Source organism: Argiope bruennichi, chromosome 10, assembly GCF_947563725.1.
Source record: "Argiope bruennichi chromosome 10, qqArgBrue1.1, whole genome shotgun sequence".
Classification (NCBI taxonomy): Eukaryota; Metazoa; Arthropoda; class Arachnida; order Araneae; family Araneidae; genus Argiope; species Argiope bruennichi.
In genome coordinates, this window is record NC_079160.1 from 40,263,997 (window position 1) to 40,287,571 (window position 23,575).

Genomic DNA, 23,575 nt, shown 5'->3' on the forward strand with positions numbered 1-23,575 from the left:
TTCTGTTTTATTTTAATTCAAAAGTACTTCAGAATGAATCTGAAACATGGATTCATTAACAATGTTTAATTTTAAATACATCAAACATTAAGAAAATAAACAGAACCGATTGAAATAATCCGCCGAAAATTTTTAACCCTAGCCTCATTACTGTTGGGAGAAAAAAAACTGAAGCCTTTCTCGTTTGGCGCTGGGGATAATGGAAGATTTTTTTGGCGGAAAAGTTGGCGGTGGGGAAAATAGAAGATTTTTTTGGCGGGAAAGTTAGTTTTTAATTAATAATTAAAATTCTAATTAAAAATTCGAAAAAAGAAACCCCAGGTGCACATTCCCAACCTCCAAGGTATACATGTACCAAATTTGGTAGCTGTATGTCAAACGGTCGGGCCTGTAGAGCGCCAACACACACACACACACACACACATTGAGCTTTATTATAAGTATAGATAGAAGATAAATATTACCTCACACACTTTCGATTTTTTTCAAAAGGAAACAACTCTTTCATATTCAATACTTTGGCGACCAGCCGGTTCGCCAATCTTAATAATCGTTAAAATTTTAATAGTTAAATATTTTATGTGATTCCTACTTTAATAGCTTCTTCATTAAAATATTTCAAAATTTCAAATTTCAATACATTCATAATATTATAAAGACCTTCAGTCATAACGTAATCTGTATCTCTTTAATTTTCAGTTAGCTCCCATAGAATTTATGCTTTACATTAAATTAAAGTGTAAATGATTAATCTGCAATTAATATAATAATATTTTTTACTGAAACAAAGCATTTTTTTTAATAATATGACTACTGATAATAGAGTCACAGAACGTTTAAACTTTATAGGCACTAAAGAATATCTTTCTTAATTTATGTATTATCTCAAGAATTTGTCAACAAAATTTTCTCAGATTCATCATGAACAGATCGATTCATTAACAATGTTTAATTTTAAATGCATCAAACACTAAGAAAATAAAATGAATCGTTTAAAATAATCGGTCGAAAACAGGTGTAAAAAAAACTACTTAAAAAACGATGTACTTAAAACTATAAGCATATACAAAAAATATATATAACTAACATAAATACAATTTAATTACAAAAGCATGCAACTAACCTAAAAATAATTTAAATCATTGAAAACAGGTTAAAAAAAACTACTTAAAAAACGATGTACTTAAAACTATAAGCATATACAAAAAATATATATAACTAACATAAATACAATTTAATTACAAAAGCATGCAACTAACCTAAAAATAATTTAAATCATTGAAAACAGGTTAAAAAAAACTACTTAAAAAACGATGTACTTAAAACTATAAGCATATACAAAAAATATATAACTAACATAAATACAATTTACTTACAAAAGCATGCAACTAACCTAAAAATAATTTAAATCGTCCGTTGATAATGGTTGTCATGGCAACAATCGGAACAGAATGCGCATGCGTGAATTTTCTTCGCCAATTACGGTAACGCAAATGCGTGAATTTTTCTACGTCAGTTGGGGTAACGCTATGCAGATTATACATTTTTAATTTCCTTTATTCTGTGTTATTTTAATTAAAAAGTACTTCAGAATGAATCTGAAACATGGATTAATTAACAATCTTTAATTTTAAATGCATAAAACATTAAGAAAATAAACAGAATCGTTTGAAATAATCCGCCGAAAAACGTTAACCCTAGCCTCATTTCTGTTGGGAGAAAAAAAAACTGAACTCTTACTCATTTGACGGTGGGGAAAATGGAAGATTTTTTTGGCGGGAAAGTTAGTTTTTAATTAATAATTAAAATTTCAAAAAAAGGGACCCCAGGTGCACATTCCCGACCTCTAAGGTATACATGTACCAAATTTGATAGCTGTATGTCAAATGACCTTGCCTGTAGAGCGCCAACACACACACACACACACACACACACATTGAGCTTTATTATAAGTATAGATTAGTATGTTTTCACGTGATTTAATTTTTTATTGTATAGATATAGCTTTTTTCGGAAATAAACTTGAATTTTATTTTTAATGACATTTGAAATGAGTCTTTCATTTATGCTCTATATTTCAAGCAATCCCTTATAATTTTAAATATTAGCCACATTGCAATCACAAGACCCGAAATTCTTACACATCTACTAATATATGTATAAAACTTCACTTTAACTATCAATCTTTCCCTCTTATCTTTAATCATCGATTCTAAAATCACTACCATTCCACAGCGAATCGTCATTTCAAATATTTTTGTAATTTGTTTCGAATTTTTAACACTATCCATCATAAATTCAATATCTAAATTTCAATTTTCGCTTTCAAATGTATTCTTTTATCAGAACATTCAGGCGACCAAATGTACTTTATTACAATTGAATAATTTTCTTGAGTTGTTGATACGATAAAATCAACAAAAGTCTAACCATTTATCAGACGTTGTCATTCAAAATTATACACCCTAATCATCAATATTCTTTGAATCATTAAAAAAATATTTTATCTCTTCTTTAAACTTGACGTTCAGCGTAGAAATTACATAAATGTTAAAAGACATCATTCGTCATTTCGAAAAGCAAGTTATTATTATTTTGCCATTTATCAAGAACAAAAGAAGTTTGGAAGGGGGAGGTGGAATATGCCTCAGTAATCTTTTCAGTAAATTTTGCATTTACTCGTGATGCGTTTGAAAATGCATTTATATTTGTCCTTATATGCTATACTGTCTTGTGAAATCATTTAGATATAAAGACCTGCATTATTTAATAGCAGAATCAATATTTGATCTGTATATGATCGATAATATAACCATATCCGTATCCTTTTTAATCATGTGACAATTTTAATATGTAAAGCCCATTAGGAAATACTTTTGGCAAAATCCGTCAACTTATATCCATTCGCATTCAGCAGCAATAGTGATCTAATCACGCCACGAAGAGTTGTTTGAAGATAGCTTCGTATTTGACATTCAACAAAAAAAAAGTGTACTTTTTAGGAAAGAAAGGATTGATTATTTGAAATTGGCTTTAAGGTGCTCCTTCACATTACAAAGAATGCCAGCAAAACCGAATTAACAAAGTGGTAGGTATACAACAAGATAAAATTTATAAATCAGCAAACAGGGTTGCTCAAATCCTTTCATGTCTGGGTTACCATACTGGTAACAAATAAAGGCTTTGAAAAACTTGCTTTCTTTTTTTTAATTTCTTATACAGTAACATTCTATATACATATCTTCAGAATAGATTTTTACTGTCTCGTATTCGTAGTATAGAGAAAGTATAAATTCGTAGTATAGAGAAAGTATAAATTCGTAGTATAGAGAAAGTATAAATTCGTAGTGTAGAGAAAGTATAAATTCGCAGTATAGAAAAAGTATAAATTCGTAGTATAATGAAAGTTCGTCAAAAAATACGAACTCGGGATTTTGACGAATCCTCAAGTTTTAGACATCCTTGAGTTTGAAAAACGCATCTTTGGAAAATGTACGTCTGTCTGTCTGTGACAAATATATCAAAAACGCTTCGAGCTAGACAATTGAAATTTTGGTACACGATTTTTACACCAAATTTGCAGACTTTTGTCAAATTTTGAGTAAAATCTGCGCAGAGATTCTGAACACAGATAAAATTCTGTTCAAGTTTCTTCAAAACAGATAAAATTCGGTGCACAGATTTAACATCTACAGTGTGGACAACTGTCAAATTTTAAGCCAAATCCAACTACGGTTTGACTGTCTGTCGGTCTGTACTTTCAGAAATAAGTAAACTCGATCATTCAAAAACGCAGTGACTTAAATATATCAAATTTGGTATATGATTTTGTGACTACAAGTGTTCTTTTGTGTTAAATATTTGTTTCAGTCGGTTCAAAAATACGTGTCTAAAACTCAAATTCAAATTTTGCATGCCTTTGACTGAATGCCAAAGATTAAATCGCAGAATAACTCGCCAAAGATGGCATGATATATTTGGCAAAAATACTAAATACACGCCAAAAGTTAATATTTCGTAACTATTGCGCGACAGTGCTATGTAAGGGGATCGCTGACGTGAAGAGTTCATTAGAGAATATGTGTGAAAGTTTGGAAGAATAAATAAAAACCACTCGAGTTGGTTTTTATTAATAGGGTGTTCATTAATTATTGTCGGGGTTTCCGTACCTCATAACTTTCGAATTAAAAATATTACGCAAAAACCAATTACGCATTCGTAAATTACAACTCAAAGAATTTTATTAATGATATTAAAGTGTAAAGCTTGCACAATTTGCACTTTGTAGGCATTCAGCTGAAGGCGATAATGTATTCGTAAATTACAACTCAAAGAATTATGAATACGTAAATTACAACTCAAAGAATTATGAATACGTAAATTACAACTGAAAGAATTATGAATACGTAAATTACAACTCAAAGAATTATGTATTCGTAAAGTACTACTCAAAGAATTATGAATATGTAAATTACAACTCAAAGAATTATGTATTCGTAAAGTACAACGCAAAGAATCAATAAAATTCTTTGAGTTGTAATTTACGAATACGTAATCGGTTTTTGCGTAATATTTTTTATTCAAAAATTATGTGGTACGGAAACCCCGACAATAATTAATGAACACCCTGTATTATAGAGCAAAATTCTGTATAGCATTTAATAATTCTATGTAACCAACATCTATCTATATAGATTTTTTAATATAGTTCTTTCAGAAGATTTTTTATAGTTTTAGGAGTCCGAGTGATCGAACAAAATTTTCAAATTGATAATTTGAACATTCAAAAATATCTTGCCTTTTGATTGAATTTAGATCATCTGAACATTTTTAATGTGCTGATAGAGGTGTATTTTTAAAAAAGAAAATAAGCGAATTTCATTGAAAGTACATTATTATGCAAGCAGTGTAATTACCTATTTCAGAAACACGCTTTAAAGTAGAAAAAGGAACTTAAAAATTGTATCATCGCTCCATTTAAGAAAATTAATTTCCCAGATTGGACCTCTAATTTTTTTTAAACATAATCAAATCAAAGGTAATTTTTGATTCTCAAATTTATACTCGAGATCATGCATTAAGTATGATCCCAAATATGATATTTCCTGCAATGCATTATTTTTCTTCCTCTTTTATTTCTACGCATAGAATTATGAACCTACATAGCCTTAGTTTTCGTTCTCTTTAAATCAATATTTGACATTTTTTTAAATTTTTTTCTCATTTGGCTTATTCTAATTCCATTGAGAATTTTTTTGTTAATATAACTGCATTCTGGATTATTTCACTACTTCAAGGCAATGATCTCAGTGATTTAGATAAAATATATCATCTCTGCAAGGTATAATCTCAATGCAGTTCTTTGTTTTCAAATCCGAGCAAGTTTCGGAAAAAAATAAAAAATAAAAGTTCTTAACATTATCTTTAATCCATTTTAATAAATTTTTATAATAAACTAAAACTAAATGAATCACCTCTGTGAGAATATAATTACATATTTTGCTATTTATTTTCAAACAGTATAAGGGCCATTAGTCTTTTGTTAAAATATTTAACTGGTGATATTTACATGTAAATATTGGTTCTCTAAATACAATCATACAGCGCATTTTTTTAAAAATTTCAGTAACTCGTTTCAGCATCAGTTGCCTATTTTATGGCCTAAATATTTAATTCAATTAAAATTATGGTCCAATCTTCAAGATGAAGCAGATTAAGCAGTCTCCACTACATGTACAACATAAAATAATCATATCAAAAAGTTTCTTAAAATCGGTATTCTCTTCAAAAAGTTCACCCTTTAGAAATAAGTGATTTTTATTGAGGCATATAGGCCTTATATTATTTGTTTCAATGCTTTTGCGAATACAGTTTAAAATATTTGATAAGGATAAAAATAAAAAACATTTTGTGTGTTTGCTTTTACATCATACTGGATTTTCTTGCTGATTTCCTTGAATTTAGAAGGGCAACATCTATAGACAGAAAAATGGCATTTAAACATAAAAAACTGGCTATGCTTTAGTCAATGAAATAACTTACAGAGAACATTATACATGCTCTTTTCTTTCCATTAATAAGAAGATGCCGTCTATTCATGCTAAATCAATGGTAATCTTCAATTTTGTAGATGATTCTTTTCTTGTATTTTAAATTGTTACGAATCTGTAATGCTGCTTCCCAGCATAGTTGGTTCCATCATGAGAAAGACAGTTTTGCAGTCATCTGTATTAGACGGAGTCCGAGTGTCGCGTCGGAGGTCCATGAGCTTGGCGACAAAATAGATTATACCCGAAACATCGAGAATTTTCCCGATCCATCCAGTAGGAACCGAGATATGCCTCGAATGTTCCTGATTGTTTGAGAGGCTTCTAGCCCAGCCTCCTGAGACCTATAAAAGGGGGCAGCCGCAGCTGCCAGAGAAGAGTAGTCGGAAGCGACAGAGAAGAGTAGTCGGAAGCGACGGTGAAGAGTAATCGGAAGCGACAGAGTAGAGTAGTCGGAATCGACGGTGAAGAACTTGTCTTCCAGGGATTAGCAGAGCAGCGACGGAGTCAAGCAAGTGCTGAACTAAGCTGTGCGCTACTGTCTGCAGTAGAGTCTTGTTGTGTGCTGCTGTTTGCACGTCTCGCGGCTGAAGATAATTGTCTTCTCTGTGCTGTATATAGTTGTCGTCTTTGTGCTGTCCTGTGTGTCTTCGTGTAAATAAACGTCGTTGTTCTTTTTCTACTACCGCCTGCTGATTGAGCGTTCTCCACACCATATAACTTTCACTATCCAAACGAACCCGGGAAATTTCGTAACAATATTGTTTTGGAGCCTAGCATACTAATTCCAAAATTTACATCAAGGTGGCGTTTCATATTCTTCTACAAAAGCACTTTTTTTAAAATAAACAACCTTTTCGTGATTAGCTGTCAACCATCAAAATTTTAAAAAGTGAAAAATGATTGATGGAATGAAATTTTTCCATCCATTCTAAAGAAAAATAATTTATAGGCCGTCTATAGCGAATCTATACTTATTAAAACTTAAATAACGATTAATGTACCATTGTTCAAAGGAATTTGGAACGTATAAGATAAAATAACATGTTTCAGATCAAAATTTCTGTCTACATTACCTCTGATAAACCTGCCAAAACCCGAGCCACAATCATACTAGTTACTCCCATACTTGCTGCTAATGGAGTAAGAAGCGAGCAGATAGCTGTTATGAATATCCCTAAGCCAAAAACCCATTTGGCGCCAAATTTTTCAGCCAACATTCCTCCTGGAAGTTGAGTAATGAAATAACCATAGAAGAAGGCTCCTAGAATGATGCCTTGAGTTTTTGGATCCCAGTTGTATTGCTCGCCCTGAAATACACATTAACGTTTTTATCAATTTTATAAAATTTAGAAAATAAAAATTTAAAAGGTGTACATAATGAATCGCTTTTTTACAGTTTCTTTCTTTAGATAAGTGTTCCAATTCGAAACTATGCAAGAACTAAGTTTGAATGAACCTTGTCATTTTAAAACGTAGTCAAATGACAAAAATTGCACTAAAATTAACATCTAATCTAAATTTCAATGTTTCACTTGGCTTTGACCTTAAACTCGAGGTGATAAATTAAACTTATATTTGGCGAACACACGTTGATATAATTTAGTCTGGAATATGATAGTCCTTCCTTTACAAAGCTGAAACTTTACTTCTATTTAGAGTAGCTATGCCGGCGTCCTGGCATAGGGGTAGCGCGTCTTCCCCGTGATCTGGGCGTCCTGGCATAGGGGTAGCGCGTCTTCCCCGTGATCTGGGCGTCCTGGCATAGGGGTAGCAAGTCTTCCCCGTGATCTGGGCGTCCCGGGTTCGAGTCTCGGTTTGGGCATGGTTGTTCTATCTGTGAGATTTGTGAATGTGCCCTCCTGTAAAAAGGGGCTGTGCAAGCGAATGAGTGATGCGTGAGTGGCAAAGTCGTACTCTTGGCCCTAGTTGGCGCTGCTATAAAAAATAAGAGACGTTCCCCCTCAGGCTTAAATCGCTGTCTTCGTAACAGCGGGCTTGTCAGTGGCAAGTGCCATAAGAAACAAACAAACAAACAGAGTAGCTAAACTGTACTAGGATTTTAGAATAGACATTGAAAAGGATATTCAAATTATCGAAAATTCCAAGATTATCCAAAAAGATTTCCGTGAATATAAAAATGTGAGTTTGATTCTTCTCCTCTAAACATGTTTCTTTTCTTGACTTCAATGTTCACTTTATCTAACCGACAACTATATTAATTGTTGAATTTGGGAACACAGCAGCACATTAAAAGATTTCAATATGTTTTTCGTTCCCCATTAGAAATGCACAGTGTTTCAAAAAAATTTTAAGATTAACATTGGATCTCAGTCAATAGTGGAGTCTTCTGTGTTATCGCTCATGCGCGATATACCTTGATTATCAGCTAACTCTCTTGATTATCAAACCTCAATGCATTTGATCATTATTTCAAAATGTGAAAGAAATAGTGAATGAAAGAAAGAGCTTTAGAGAAATGCATTTTTCCCCCCATTTTGAATTTTTGAGACGAAACAAAGAGTGTAATAAAATTTCATCCAAAACTTGAAAAAGAATGCCATTGAAACGTAGCATTTAATGAAACAAATTTCCGGCGAATTTTGTTCAAGTAGTTAATGTTTATGTAGTGTATGTGAATTAAGTAGTGAATATTCTAATGTTTTCTTATGGAACAAATGCGTTTAGGAAGGAAGAGATGTTCTAAATAATTAAAAGTTACAGGAAGATCCGGTTCTTCAAGTTCACCTAAACTTGAAAAAGTGCGTAATTTTGAAAAAAAACTTTGTTCCACTAAAAATGGTGGAAGAGTTATTGAACACCAACAAAATAATTATTTGATGCTTTCGGCATAAGAATTTAGGAAAACAAAAGTCTGTCTAAATCTGTGACTTATACTCATTAAAAGTGCAATAATTTTTTGTCAAAAAGTAATGTCTCTGTTTTAAATTATTCCTCTGTATTCACCTAATTTAGCACCCTGCGATTTCCATTTTTTTTTCAAAACTTAAAACGAAATTAAGAAAACTGTTATAATAGTTAAAGTATTATGATGAACGAAATTACGAAAAGTATTATGAAACTATTCAAACGCGAGCATTAAAGACAATACCACAAAGTGAAGTCTAACAAGTATTCGAGTCATTATTAAGCCGCTGTAACAAATGCATTGCAGCACAAAGAACTTTTTTTAAATAAAAATCATGAAAAATATAATGGTTTGCTTTTATTTAATTTTGTAAACCCAGACTTAAAAATTATTTAACACTATGTGTTTTTGATGCATCTTTTTTTCTACGACTGCGATGTTAATTCTTTCAGGAAAAACAGCATTAGTGGAAATTTTATTATTTTATAAATCAAAAATGTAATAATTATCTGATTAATTAGTTGCTAAATTATCCAAAATTAAATTTTGAAATCAAAAATGTACATTCATGCATGACTCCACAGTGTGGGATTAATTCTTTGGAAACAAATTTTTTTATATGATATTATCTTATAATTCAATTTTCTTTTTATTTGTCACTTTTAAATTGTTATTTTTTCTTTTAATTTCATTTTTCCATTTAATTGTTACTTTTTTTATTTAACGTTTCACCTTTTTTAATTGTCATTTTTTCATTCTAATTATAATCAATTAATTTGATCCATTGGTCCTCAAAAAAGTAAATTAAAACGTATTTGGAGACACAATAAAATATAAAAAACAATTATATATAACTTTATGGTAAAAAGAAGATTGAAAAATTGCTGTAATGCATTTAAAAATAATATTAAAGGAAAGTCTTATAGGAACTTTTTTTCAAGTTATAGCACAAAATTGTAAATATTTTTTTAATATTTGAAACATTCAATTACTGCATAAAAAATAATTAAAATTTCACATTATAAGTATTGAAAAATAACCGTGCTTATGGAACAAATAATTTCTTGTATGTATCAAAAAATGAAAGCATTCGAAATTTTCCTTGACCATACATACATATACTTATTGTAACATAAATAAGGACAAAAAAAAACTTTTGAGTTTTCAAAAGTCTTACTTTGTATTTATTATATTTCTCCGATTCGTAGTGCACCAATTCCGAGCATTCCATTGTCCTTATAGTGCCATTTGATGATGGACTGTATGTAGTGTTCACCATAGCAACTATGGCGACACTCAAATTTACACGCATGGCGTAAGAACAGAACATTCCGAAGAATCCAAGTATCGTCAGGACAAATCTCTTTGGAATGTAGCATTTTGTTGAGCGTGTGACTGTCTGTTTACTATCTATACAAACAAAAAACAAAAAACAAAATTAATATGCCCTATTACATTAATTTCTATAAATCAAAGGAAATTTGTATAAATGGCAACAACTGAAAAAAACGTTTGTCGATTTAATTAAAATGGTAACAAAGTGTGCAATACATTCTAGAGTGTAAAGTAATACGTAAACAATTACTGATGCTATTTTAATTTGAATTCTAATATACGTATGAAATTGTCAAATGGGTTTAGCCAGTTCGACAACAAAAGCGTTGCACGCTAAATCCGTTAGACCAAACGTCCTCCCGCTGGTGTGGTATGGTGTGGAAAGGGGGGTCCCAGCTCAGGTGTCGTCCTCGTCATCTAACCGCGGCTCAAAATTACGAGGTCCGTCCCTAAATAGCCCTAGTGTTGCTTTACAACGAGACGTTAATATAACTAAACTGAACTAAACTCGACAACAAAAGCGGCAATGATACGGATGCCAGTCTTAGAGGGCTCCATGTGAACAAAACTTTAGTGCATTTATGCCACTTTGTAAAAAAAATATTACAGAAGAGGAGGAGGTTAATTTGTGGTGACTGAATTGCCAAGGATCGAACCCGCGATATTATGGTCCGTATCCGCGTAGCATAACCACTAGACAAAAGTGACCACCCCAGTCCGGAGGCTGTTAACTGGCTTATGAAGCTACCACCACAAATTAACCGAAATCCACAGCTTTACGCGGGGGAGATGGGCATAAGACCAATATTGTAGTGTATGCTACAAAATTTCTGGGAAAGTATTCCCACTGGTTTTAGCATTCATTTGATGAATTATAATGCGATCCTGTTTACCTTTAAAGCGACATATATCTACTTTCGCCATATTAGCGAAGCATAGGGCTTTCCATGAATTGCATTTCAGTAGCATGTTGATATGTCTATCTCAAATTCTTATCGTCATGTGCCGCTTGATGTAAATAGTTGGTCGACGCTTTACATACCCTCTAGCTTCATAGAGCCTTCTGCGAAGAAAGGCTTTGATATTATTCTTCCAACGGCTGATGTTAAGGATATAAGTATAATTTCAATATTTAGCACATTTTTGTGCTGTTTTTTATATTAACATGGATGTCATTCCATTATACCACTTACATATATCGAAATGCTTGTGTTCCAGTATGGATATTTCTATTTTCTATCGTAGTTTTAATTATTACCTTTTATTTAATGGAGCGTGGGTTTTTTTTGTTGTTGTTGTTGCTTTTATTTTTTTGAGAGGGGGAGAAATTTGTTTCTGTTTTGTGAATTTAATTTATGAAAACAAGAATTTCATATAAAAAAATATTTCATGCACAATCTAATGATAAGTTTTAATTCTATTCAACAATCTTTTTTAAAAAAAACTTTAAAAAATGCAAATAATTTTTCATTGACATGAAGTAGCTTCATTATAGATCGATTAAATGACGCTCTGCCGACGTCATTGCATAGGGGTAGCGCATCTTTCCTCTGAACTGGGCATCCCGGGTTCGAATCCCGGTTCGGGCAAGGTTGGTCGTCATCTGTGTTGTATCTGTGAGGTGTGTGAATGTCCCCCCCCCCAATAAAAAGGGGTTGTACAAGCGAATGAGTGAGTTTCATCTTCATATGAGCTAGAAGTCAGACTTCTGCCCTCGGGTGCTCAGGGGTCTTTACGCTCAGAAGCTACTGCGCCCCCTTTCCATGGTAACACGGACATCACATCATCAAATAATACTATTAATTCCTAAACAAACACATTTTCAAATGATTCTTGCAATATCTCATTTCTTTACTGATTGGAAAGGGGGGGGGGAGATGATTTTAAAAAAAAAGTTTATTACATAATTATAAATTTTGTGAATTATAAAATATTAGAACAATAACATGTTTTTAAACTGAATAATTAAAATCATAAAATTTCTATTTGTAAACTAAAGGAAGGAAGACTGTTTATTTAATTATATTATATAGGAATATTAACATTCATGAAACTCATTATGCTATATTTAGCTTGATATACGAAGTGCCCCAGTAAAATAATAGTTAATTATAATAAAAAAATTAATATAATAATTAATAAATGATTTAATTCGCAAGGAAATCATCAATTAATGATTATAATTAAACTCTCTCTCTCTCTCTCTCTCTCTGTATATATATATATATATATATATATATATATATATATATATATTGTTACGAAATTTCCGGGGTTCGTTTGGATAGGGGGGGGGGGGTTATATGGTGTGAAGAACGCTCAATCAAAAGGCGGCAGTAGAAAATAAAACAACGACGTTTATTTACACGAAGACACACAGGACAGCACAAAGACGATAACTATATACAGCACAGAAGACGATTATCTTCAGCCGAGACGTGCAGCATACACAGCAGCATACAAAACAGCATAAACAGCAGCATACAACAGACTCTACTGCAGACAGTAGCACACAGCTTAGTTCAGCACTAGCTTGACTCCGTCGCTGCTCCTCTTATCTCTGGAAGGCCAGTTCTTTAACGTCGGTTCCGACTACGACGACTCTCGCACTACTCTTCTCTGTCGCTTCCGACTACTCTCCGATCTGGTTCACGACAGCTCGGCAGCTGCGGCTGCTTCTTTTTATAGGTCTCGGGAGGCGGGGCTAGAAGCCACTCAGCCAATCAGGAACGTTCGAGGCGTAAGTCGGTTCCTACTGGACGGTTCGGAAAAATTCTCGATGTTTCGGGTATAATCTATTTTGTCACCAAAATCGCCAAATTCGTCGCCAAGTCGCCAAATGGTTGCCAAGTTTGTCGCCAAGCTCTGGGACCTCCTATGGAACCAACTATGCTGGGAAGCCGCATCACAGATTCGTAACAATATATATATATATATATATAGTCGGTTCCAATTCTTAATTTCCTAATTCTTAATTTTTATCTTAATTTAGCCCAAGCAAACTTTATCCTAAAATTTTTTTCTCTCATTTCCTTATCCAGTTTCAACCTTTTTTATCTAATTAATTCTAACACGCGCTTAATAAAAGTGCTGCTTCCGTGTATTCCACACCAGGAACAAAGGGATAAAAATCCCTAGCATTCACACATACTTTTCAAAGATACCTAAGTTTCTCTTGTCGAAATTGGCAAAGAAATTCCTATCAAAACCTAATAATAAAATCACTGAATTGGAAAATATTGGTCTCTTCTGCTCTTATATCGCGATGTAGACTGACGTCAATTTATCCTTGCTTCTCTCTAGTACAGATTATGGTTCCTGTTTTGAAATAAATCGAAGTTAAAATTTCAAAAGTTTCTTCTTTTCCGCTGCACATGTACAAAATTACGTTTGCATGTATATTCAAAGGATATATACTTTAGAAAAGGGAGTTGCATTTATCTATGGAATTTTCTGATGATCTTATAATAAATATATGCAGGCCATATATGAAATATAAGTTTTTTTTAAAGTAATTTGCTCTATCATATTTCTTTTCTTTATTATAAGACTATTATTAACTTTCACAACAACTAATTTGAGAAAGTAAATCTGTTGCATTTATAATAGGATTAGACGTAGTTCACCACAGTTAAATCCTTTCTACATAAATGGTTAAAGAATGCTGATCGAAAGGGTAAGTAAGTGAGCGAAACAGCAGCTTTTGTTGGAAGTTTGACTATGGTTATGAGGTAATTTAATGACTCTTCGCTCAAAGGCATCAAGGGTTCATTTGTTCTCTTTTAGAATCTTCCGTGTGACAAAGTATTAAAGCTCCTGGAGAAATTCTTTGAAAATCCATCTTGAACAAAAGTAATTGGCTGAAATTTCTAGTAAGATATTGTATAAGTTCCCCCCTCAAAAACAATATTCTGTTTTAAGCAGTTTACTTAGCATTATTATAAAAGCAATTCAAGAATTTTATGAAGCCACAAAACTTTCTTTAGCCTCCTTCTTCGTCCAATTGTTTACATATTTTTCAAATAAATTTATCATATTAAAATGTGAACAATATTTTGGTTTTAACTATTAATATGGAATATGTTAAAAGTTTATGTTTACGTATTCCATATATGTTATATTTCTTTTAAATTCAGTTCATTTTTAAACGCTTTTATTCAATTTCATTTGCTTCATGTTTGTAAAAAAATAACTTTGTGACATAATTTTAATTCTCTTCCTTATGTGCTAGAATTCTGAAATTGTATGAGCTTGCGTATCCTCGATTACAATACGCTAATATCCTTATTGCTAAGAGGTCAGTTAATCGATTAATCTGATAAAATTTTTATTTCGTTTGATTGCACCATTTGTGTGTGTGGGGGGGGCGGTGTAACACAAAGCTAAATTTCTACTAATTTTGATAAAATTTGAATACTTACCAAACAATAGGAAGCTCGGTGTGAAAAATTAATTATTATTTAAACAAGAATTTTTTTTGTTTTTTAAGTTGCATTTTCTGAAAATATTATCTCTCAAAATGATATTTATACTATCTTAAAACTCCAAAAACCATATATTTAATACTCCCGTTTCCATTTCCGCGCAATTTTATTCCACTGATCTTAAAAAAAATAATTTAATATGTCTTTGAATCTATAAAAATAATTATTGAGATAAAATTCAAACTAATTTCTTTGCTCTGTCGAACTATTGAATAGCATATTTTTGCAAATGTTAAGATAAAAAAAAATGCTTGATTTTGGATATTTTTTCCAAAATAAGATTTCCACTTCTACCTTTATTTCTCAATATACACATTCTTTATTTGCACTCATAATAATTTGTAGTACTGCGATTCCATTATTTTTTAGTTTTATCAACAAAGCGCAATTGTAAATAAATGTATTCCATATTAATTATTTAATGCTCAAGAAAGCCAATATTTTGAGCAAACAGGCTGGAAACTAATGGCGATTATTGAATTATAAATTGAAGACTGAAAAATAGAAAATAAATAAATCAAGCAAAATTTAAGTATTTTAATAAAAATGTATATTTAAAAAATTGTGGCGTAAAATATGTATAGCTGTGTATAAAAGTGTGTTTTATTCTTTATAAGTCATTTTTTTAAATCTTAATAAATTTTGACCCAACTTTCAATAAAGGATTTATGAATGATATATTTCAAAAACTTATCCTTTAAATCGTGCTTAACTCTTAAGAATCATTAGATTTTGAACAGAATAGCAATAGTGGAATATGGTAGAACGAAAGAACAATGCAAATCATTGAAGTCGTTGTTACTCAAGATGTCAATCTTCAAAAGAGAGAATATTATTCAAAGCTAATATTTTTTTAATTGCTTTTGATTTTCATTGGAAAAAAATAGCCAGCCATATTTTATCAAAAGGAATGCGTAATCAAATTTCTTTTCCCTTTGAACTTCACGTGATGAAAAGGAGAAGTTTTCTCTTTCAGACGTATAATTATGTTTTCATAACAGGAAATGTCCCCCCCCCTACAATATTCTCGTATATTTACACAATATAGCAGGTTTTGTGCTACGCACCTTCGTCATACCATAACATCCTAAGTTGATTGATATTCTATCAACATGATACTTTGTATCAGATTCACAAAATTGATATAATAAAAGTAATTAAGCATTTTCTCTACCTGACCGTCCTCTTAGCATGTATAATGTTTTTTTAACTGTATATATTTCATTTCTAACCATTATCGCCCTTTATTTCATGTTACTAATGTAGTGAATAGCTTATAAGCCAGTTAACAGCTACATTACCTGAGCAATTGCTTTTGTATCGTGGTCATGTTACTGGGCTGCGAACCACAAGGTCCCAGGTTCTATCTTCGCTCATTCCAAACCCGCCGCAATGGTGATCTCGGACGATGAACCTTCAACCTTCGCACAGCTGTTATGGCACCATCTACCCACAGCAACCAAAGTCGTCATACTCACTTGACTCAGTAACCACTCACCCACACACGCTCGCCATAACGCTTGGCGCTACTCAAATGGGTACAGGCGCATTAGAATCACCAGCTAAATACATCACCACTCAACAAGTTCTCAACCCCATCTCAAGTTCTTTCTTAACTCTTCTCACCCACACATCAATCACAGTGAAAACTAAAACCATCGACAAATTATCATCCATACTTCTTCGGAACAAGTGAAATAATCCCAATTTGAAATTGTATTCATATTAGTATCAGCATCTCGGCACAAATACAAGTATTTATTGACAAGTATCCGGTTTCATTCCAACAAGAAAAGAACAGGTGCAAAAGTATTTGTATGAAATTGTTACATGATACAGCAAAACTCAGTATCAACCCAACCTTAGTAATATCCTAGCATCATTATGATCCGCTTGCTGAGAATAGTAAAAACAGGTTTTGTAGCCGCCACATGATGATCCTCTATATGAGAGCTAAGATTGAAGACCGTTCAAAAAAACTTAAGACATGTCATCAATCATTTGCCTGTTAGCACTTTGTCGCACGTTCTGTAGCATAATGAAAAATGCAGAGTAATATTTTAGATACCGTCTCCTTGGGCGGTTGGGGGTCCAGAATTTATTAAAATCATCAATTTTGGTGTCAAGATACAGGTGGTTATCAAAACAATGGAAATGCCTAAATGTCACTTTTATTCACCAATGGTGAATAAAAGTGACATTTTTGAATGCGTTTCGTAAGCATTAAAATATAATAATAACCACCAGTTTTTTTTATAAATAGCAATGTGTATACATCCTGTGATAGCTTTATTAAAATTCTGTAATTATTGTATTTTTTTCAAAAGCTTAAAAAGTCGGATCTCTCCGATTTTCAAAGAGGCCAAATTATAGGACCCGTCAAGCTCTAGCAAGTGTGATCGAAACATCCCAACTTTTAGGCGTTTCTAGAGGTCGGTGTCTTAAGTCATGACAGAATACATACAGAGTGGCAAGACAAGCTCGGCAAAGCAAAATAGTGAGCGGAAAGAAAGGCTCATTGAAAGAAACCGACTGGTATCGAAGGGGATTGTAATGTCTAAAAAGCGAACAATTGCACCAAAAGTGACCGCAGAGCTCAATACCCATCTGGATTCTCCAGTGTCAGTGATTACAGTTAGAAGGCACCTTCATAAACAGAACATTTATGGCAGAGCAGCAATTCCCAAGCCACTTGTCATATATGTTAATGGTAAAAGTCGTTTACAGTGGTGTCACACTCACAAAACCTGGTCGATTGATAAGTGGGAGAAAGTAATATGGTCTGACGAATAGTGTTGCACACTTTTCCCAACAACAGGACTGATGCACACTTTGAGAACATCTGAACAAGAGTATGATCGTGATTGTCTCCTTCCAACTGTCAAGCATCGAGGTGGATCTGTCATGATATGGGCAGCCATGTCATGATTTTCTGCTCTGGACCAATCGCAATCCTGAAAGGAAGGATCACTGGGAAGAAGTATAGAGAAATTTTAGCTGACTGGGTCCATCCTATGATGCAAACTTTGTTTCCAGAATGAGATGGTATTTTCGAGAATGAAAATGCACCTATCCATGCAGCGAGACTTGTCATGTCATGGTTTGATGAGCATGAGGATGAAGTTAAACATCTGCCTTGGTCCGTCCGCACAGTCACCCGACCTCAATACAGCTGAATCGTTATGGTCTATTTTAGAGAGCTCAATACGAAATCGATATCCTCAACCGGCATCTCTTTCACAATATCTCCAGGAGGAATGGTACAATATTCCTCTAAACACTATTCAACACTTGTATGAATCGATTCGTAGACGAATCCAAGCTCTATTACATGCCAAAAGCGGTCCTACACCATACTGATAAAGGATTCTTTATAAATCTAAGATGTTTCCATTATTTTGATAACCACCTGTAAATATCATATTTCAGTTTCTAATTTATTGTGTTTTGAGTTCCATTTATTTATGCACGAAAAGACAGATTGAATAACACTCACCCTTTGACAAATTGGGTCCAAACTTTGACACAGATCTGCAATCTAAAGATAAAATATTATACGAGATTTCATCGATTTAGCTTGCTCCGATTTTATGTTATATTGCAAATTCCTATTTCACATACAGACTTCCAGTATATGGAATTAATTCAGAATTAACAGAAATCTACAGTTTTACCTGTTAGATTGTTATTCTTTCCCTATTTAGATGTCGATAACTATATAAATATACTCAATAAATTTATGCCAAATTCTATCAACATTTTATGTCCTACATTATTCCATTATTAAACATTCTGTTCTTTGTAAAAGTAACTCAAAATTTATTGCCTCTTAATTCTAAGCATGTAAAAAATAATAAAATTTAATATTCATTTTTTTCTTATTTTTTAAGAAAGTATGAGGGACTTCCTTCCTTCCCTCGTCTGCTTATTCAAGGATTTTCTTTCGAATCTAATAATATTTAATCATACATGCATTCAAACTAATCAAACATTTGTTAATTTTGTTATCAAACTTAAGCACATTTCTGTGAGTATTATTCCTCACAAAAAAATTTATGTAAAAAAAAAATGGAACAATTTAAACTAGAAAAAAAATTTAGGCTGATTCGTACTTTTTTTTTTTTTTTTTTTGTTCGAAACATGGTGACATAATGTTTCAGGCAAGGCTGAGATGTTAGTATTCGTCTATCTATTCTATTTTTCTATTCTATTTTCTATTCGTCTATTCTATTTTTAATATTTTTTTTCTTAATTACGTAACAGAAATAATGTATACACAAAAAAAATGTATTTAATATGATTGGAATGGGCAAGAACATAAATAAAGTAACCAAAACAATGAAAAGTACTAATATCAAAAATACTTTTAAAATTATTATAATAATGATTAAAATAGATAAAAAAAATTGTGTGAAGATAAAATTTGCAACACTAAAAACTTTTTAAAAAATTTTAAATGGTGTAAAAATAATTGTTGAGAAAAAATATGCTTCAAAATCACTCGAGAAAATGTTTAAATTTCTGTTAATTTAAAATTCTAATAAAAATTTTGAATAAATTTTCACTATTTAAGAAGTAACTGTGTGCCAAATCTGATGACTCTAAGCCCAACGATCTCCACAATTTCTAATCATCATATCATTTCTCGTAATTTGCAGATAATATGCGACATTATTATGTTAAAGTCAATGAAATTTTCATAAATTACTCAACTGTGTATAAAAAGCGTTTATTGCAATGTAAACGCATCCCTCGAATTTAGTAATGTTTAAAAAAGGCAATTATATCACTAAACAGAATAATATTGTCTACAACCTAAATATTAACACAGCATAATTAAAAATAAATAAAAAAAAGGCATCATGTGTTATCCAAACGAACAAATAAGTACAAAATGATAACATTTCAATAAAAACCGTCTGCAATGACTCATATGATGTGATTTTCTCCAAACGTTTTTAATCACTCTTAAAAATATGCAGACGATAGATTCTTATGGATTTATGACTTGCAAACATTTTAATTCAATGAAAAGAAAAAAGTGCCATTAAAACTTACCACAATTCATCTGCCAAAGTTAAATGATCAACTAACTTAAATCAAGGAAAAACTGAGGAGAAATGTTAAATCATACATGCAGTTTATTTCGACTTAGTTCCAAATTCGACTGGGAAACTGAAAGCTGTGCCCACAAAATAATACTAGAATCAGCCGTAAGCTGATTTAATAGAGAAAATATTACTTCACTAAGATTTCACCTGTTGTTGAACAAGTAGTATTATTTGTACTTTCTTGACAGCAGTTATACCCTGTAACGTAAACATTTAGGGACATATTATGACAGAAAAGTCTTATGTCTTATTGCACTAAAATTTTGACTTCTGTCCAATCAGGCCTCAAAGCTCGACCATGAGATCTGAAACTACTTCAGAGTTTTTATATTGCACATTGTTTATATTTGTCATTGACGGGAAATCCTTGAATCAACCGCAAGAATTCTATTTTCATCATATGTTCATTTTTATGTGTTATGTTTTCTTCATATTAAGATGAATGGAATAAACTAAAATTTAAAGAATCACTCTTTTGGGAAATTAGATCAGTAAAAATGTATCATTTTTAAGGTGAATTTTTAAATATGATAATATAACTTGTCTTTACTGCCTTTGAAGCTGACAATCCTTCTAAGCTTAATAATGATTTGCAAATAGTAACACGTCACACACCCCTGTAGCCAACCACCCAAATGAGCAGCTTAACTGGCTGAATGAGTGGAACTGGGGAAAAACGTTAAGTAGCAGCTTCAGTAGGCTTGCCGAACATGTCAAGGTCGAATTGAGAGGGGAAAAAATTATATATTGAGATGGGAAACATTCAGTGACTATATTAAATTTATTATTAAAAAAAACCTCAACTTAAAGATAAACCACTAAATAAGGATTTAGTATTTAAGGATAGATGCATAGGAATACGATAATATGGAATTTAAACTGGAACCGAATCAAACCATCATTAACACAGACAAACTACTCTGTATCTGTCTAGGACAGGGGACCCAACCTGGAAGTACAAACGTTTTATTAATTTTAAACCAAAAACAAAATTATGATGGAAAAAAGGCGAAAATACAATAAATGTTTTCCCATTTTGAAATTTGAATATTTATATCAGAATTAAGCTTTTTCATTAACTTTCATTTGTTTAAGTTAAATCAAAAAAATAATACGAAGCAATAAATATGTAAATAAATGATAAATTACAAACAAAAATATGGAAGATAAATTAAATTAAATAAATAGAAATATATATATACAGTTTTACATACAAAGCTTTTGAATGCAGCATGAATTAGTTTTCAGGAGATGTTCATTTTTCCTTCCATAAAATGTATGAGTTTTTTTCTTATTTTGTTTATAGATCCTTGTCTTCGTTATAAATTGAAGATAGTGTTTCCTATCATTTTCTGAAGGAGTTTTCATATGGTAAGAGATTATTATTTATTTATATGCATGTGTAAAAGCAGTTCACTTACTTTCAAAATTTAATGCCTCTACCCATTAGATGTTAAAACTATGAACCAAATTTCATCCATCTGGCTTTTTACATTCTATTCTATAGTTATCGTATTTACTTTCATTCGGACAGAGAGAGACAGAAAAATTTTCTGTTAATGGATTCGCTCAAAATTTTATAAAAATATGAAAATGTATTGTAAAGAACAAACACCAAATTTCATTCCTCAGCTAAAAGTGTTTATGAATGATCATTTTCAAATACAAATAACTATTAACTCTCAGCTTTTTATATCTCTCGTGACAGGGCATCGAATGAACAATTGTCAAAACTCGACTCCTAACGATGCTATCCCCAAGATTCTTGAATATTCAATGCCCTTCTTTTTTATAGCCAAAGTCACCTTGCCTCCAGAGTCAGGGGTCATAAGCCGGTACCTATTTAACAGCCATTAAAAGTCTTTTCCTTACCTCGAATTATTATTCAATAAGCAATAGATTTCGCTCAAAATCTGATAGAAATTTGCAAATTTATTGTAAAGAACAAACAAAAAATTTCATCCATATAGTTAAAAGCGTTTTTGAGTGCTCATTTTCAAATACAAATAGGCCGATGTAATTAATAAATGTGTTCTTAGGATTTAAGGAAGTCTGAAAAATATGAAGATTTATCAAAATTTTCGAGTTCTAATTTTTCCAAGATTGCAGTACTTTCAACTTGTTTACTTTGGCTATGAGAAAATAAAAAAGAAGAGAGGTTCAAAGATAATCAACTCGTGTATTTCTTACTTAACAATTATTTTTATTTATTTTATTATCTTCTATTCATATAAATTTAAATTTACATGCCTGGATATTTGATGGGACAGAGTGCCCCAATAGCATTAAATTGAGTAATGTAGCTTCTATAAAAAAAAAACAAATTCAAAAGGAAGAAAGTATAACTGTTTTAATACAATTTTCAAAACAATTACCTTTATTTTTGACACCATCTTGCTCAAACTTCATAACAACATCAGGAAACATATGTTTTTTCTTCAACGTATATATCCAAGGAAAAAGATTATAAGAAGGCAATTTCATCTGTTTTCAAAACTGCTCTATCTCGGAAATAAAACTCCTTTAAAAAATTCCAAAATCTTTCAAAGCATTTGAAGATATTCTTATTAGACGAGTATCAGCTAAATTATACAGAATGACAATGCAAAATTTGGAAGTTAATTTTGAAATGTAAGGCTGCTTAAATATTTGAGGAAGGTAACTGATATGAAATAAAAACTCTTTATGGTTTTAAAAAAAAACCTTTATATTAATAATGCATGGTATAAAGAAATTATATTAGTCATATAATTTTGAAGTAAACTCTGTATTATGTTACAAAATAAAGTATCAAAGCATGGCTCAGCAACTGGATAAAAATTTTAAAAGCTATCATATATTTGTAATATGGTGTGTTTATTTGGAACTAGTTCATATATTGTAGTGGTAACATTATAAGCCAGATAACAACTTCCGGAGATGAGAGTACTCTTTTGTCTAGGGGTTATGTTACTCGGTTATGAACCCTAACGTTGCGAGTTCGAACCTCAACCCGCACATTGGTGACCCTGGTTCTGAATAACCGCATCCTTCATTCAGCTGTCGTGGCTCCATCTACCGGCAGCAACCACTCACACACGCTCGCCGTCACCCGCCATAACACTTGGCGCGATAACAACGTTCGTCGCTCGCCATAACGCTTGGCGCGATAATCACGTTCGTCGCTCGCCATAACTGGCGTAATAAACTCTACCGACTCACTGGTGGGGGACTATTGTAGTGGTAACATTATAAGCCAGATAACAACTTCCGGAGATGAGAGTACTCTTTTGTCTAGTGGTTATGTTACTCGGCTATGAACCCTAACGTTGCGAGTTCGAACCTCAACCCGCACATATATATTGTTACAAATCTGTAATTTTTCTACCCGGCACGAATAGTGTCATCGTGAGAAAGACCGTTGTAAGATATGTGCTGAACGGCTGCCGCATCAATGACCTGAGAGCTTAACGTCCATTTGGCGACTTGGCGACGAATTTGGCGAGTTTGGCAACTAAATGGATCATACTGGAAAGTTCGAGAAGTTTCACGGTCCGTCCAGTAGGAACCAAGATACACTCAGATATGCCCTGATTGGTCTGAAGATTCTAGCCCCACCTCCCGGAACTATAAAAGACGGGCACTCTGAAGCTGCAGTGAAGTTGTGTGGATCGTCAGAAGTTGTGTGTGAGAGGAGTCGGAGTCGCAGACAAGTAAAGAAACTGGAGGATTAGACAGCAAGCAAGCTGC

General features: G+C 32.2%; 1 protein-coding gene across 2 annotated transcripts in view; it reads right to left on the reverse strand.

Moving 5' to 3' along the window:
* The window catches only part of LOC129989373 (sialin-like), a 43,749-nt gene extending 21,396 nt beyond the window's left edge, over positions 1-22,353 (reverse strand). Inside the window, exons 1-3 of one of the 2 annotated variants that reach the window (XM_056097873.1) lie at positions 22,222-22,353; positions 10,094-10,326; positions 7,124-7,357 (exon numbers count right to left, since the gene is read on the reverse strand). In XM_056097873.1, the coding sequence (XP_055953848.1) occupies positions 7,124-7,357; positions 10,094-10,326; positions 22,222-22,330 (576 nt within the window). In that variant the 5' untranslated portion in view covers positions 22,331-22,353. Of the gene's footprint in view, positions 1-7,123; positions 7,358-10,093; positions 10,327-19,793; positions 19,928-22,221 lie in introns of those variants that run through there. The other variant, XM_056097874.1, reaches the window with a different exon arrangement.
* Positions 22,354-23,575: the final 1,222 nt, after the last annotated feature.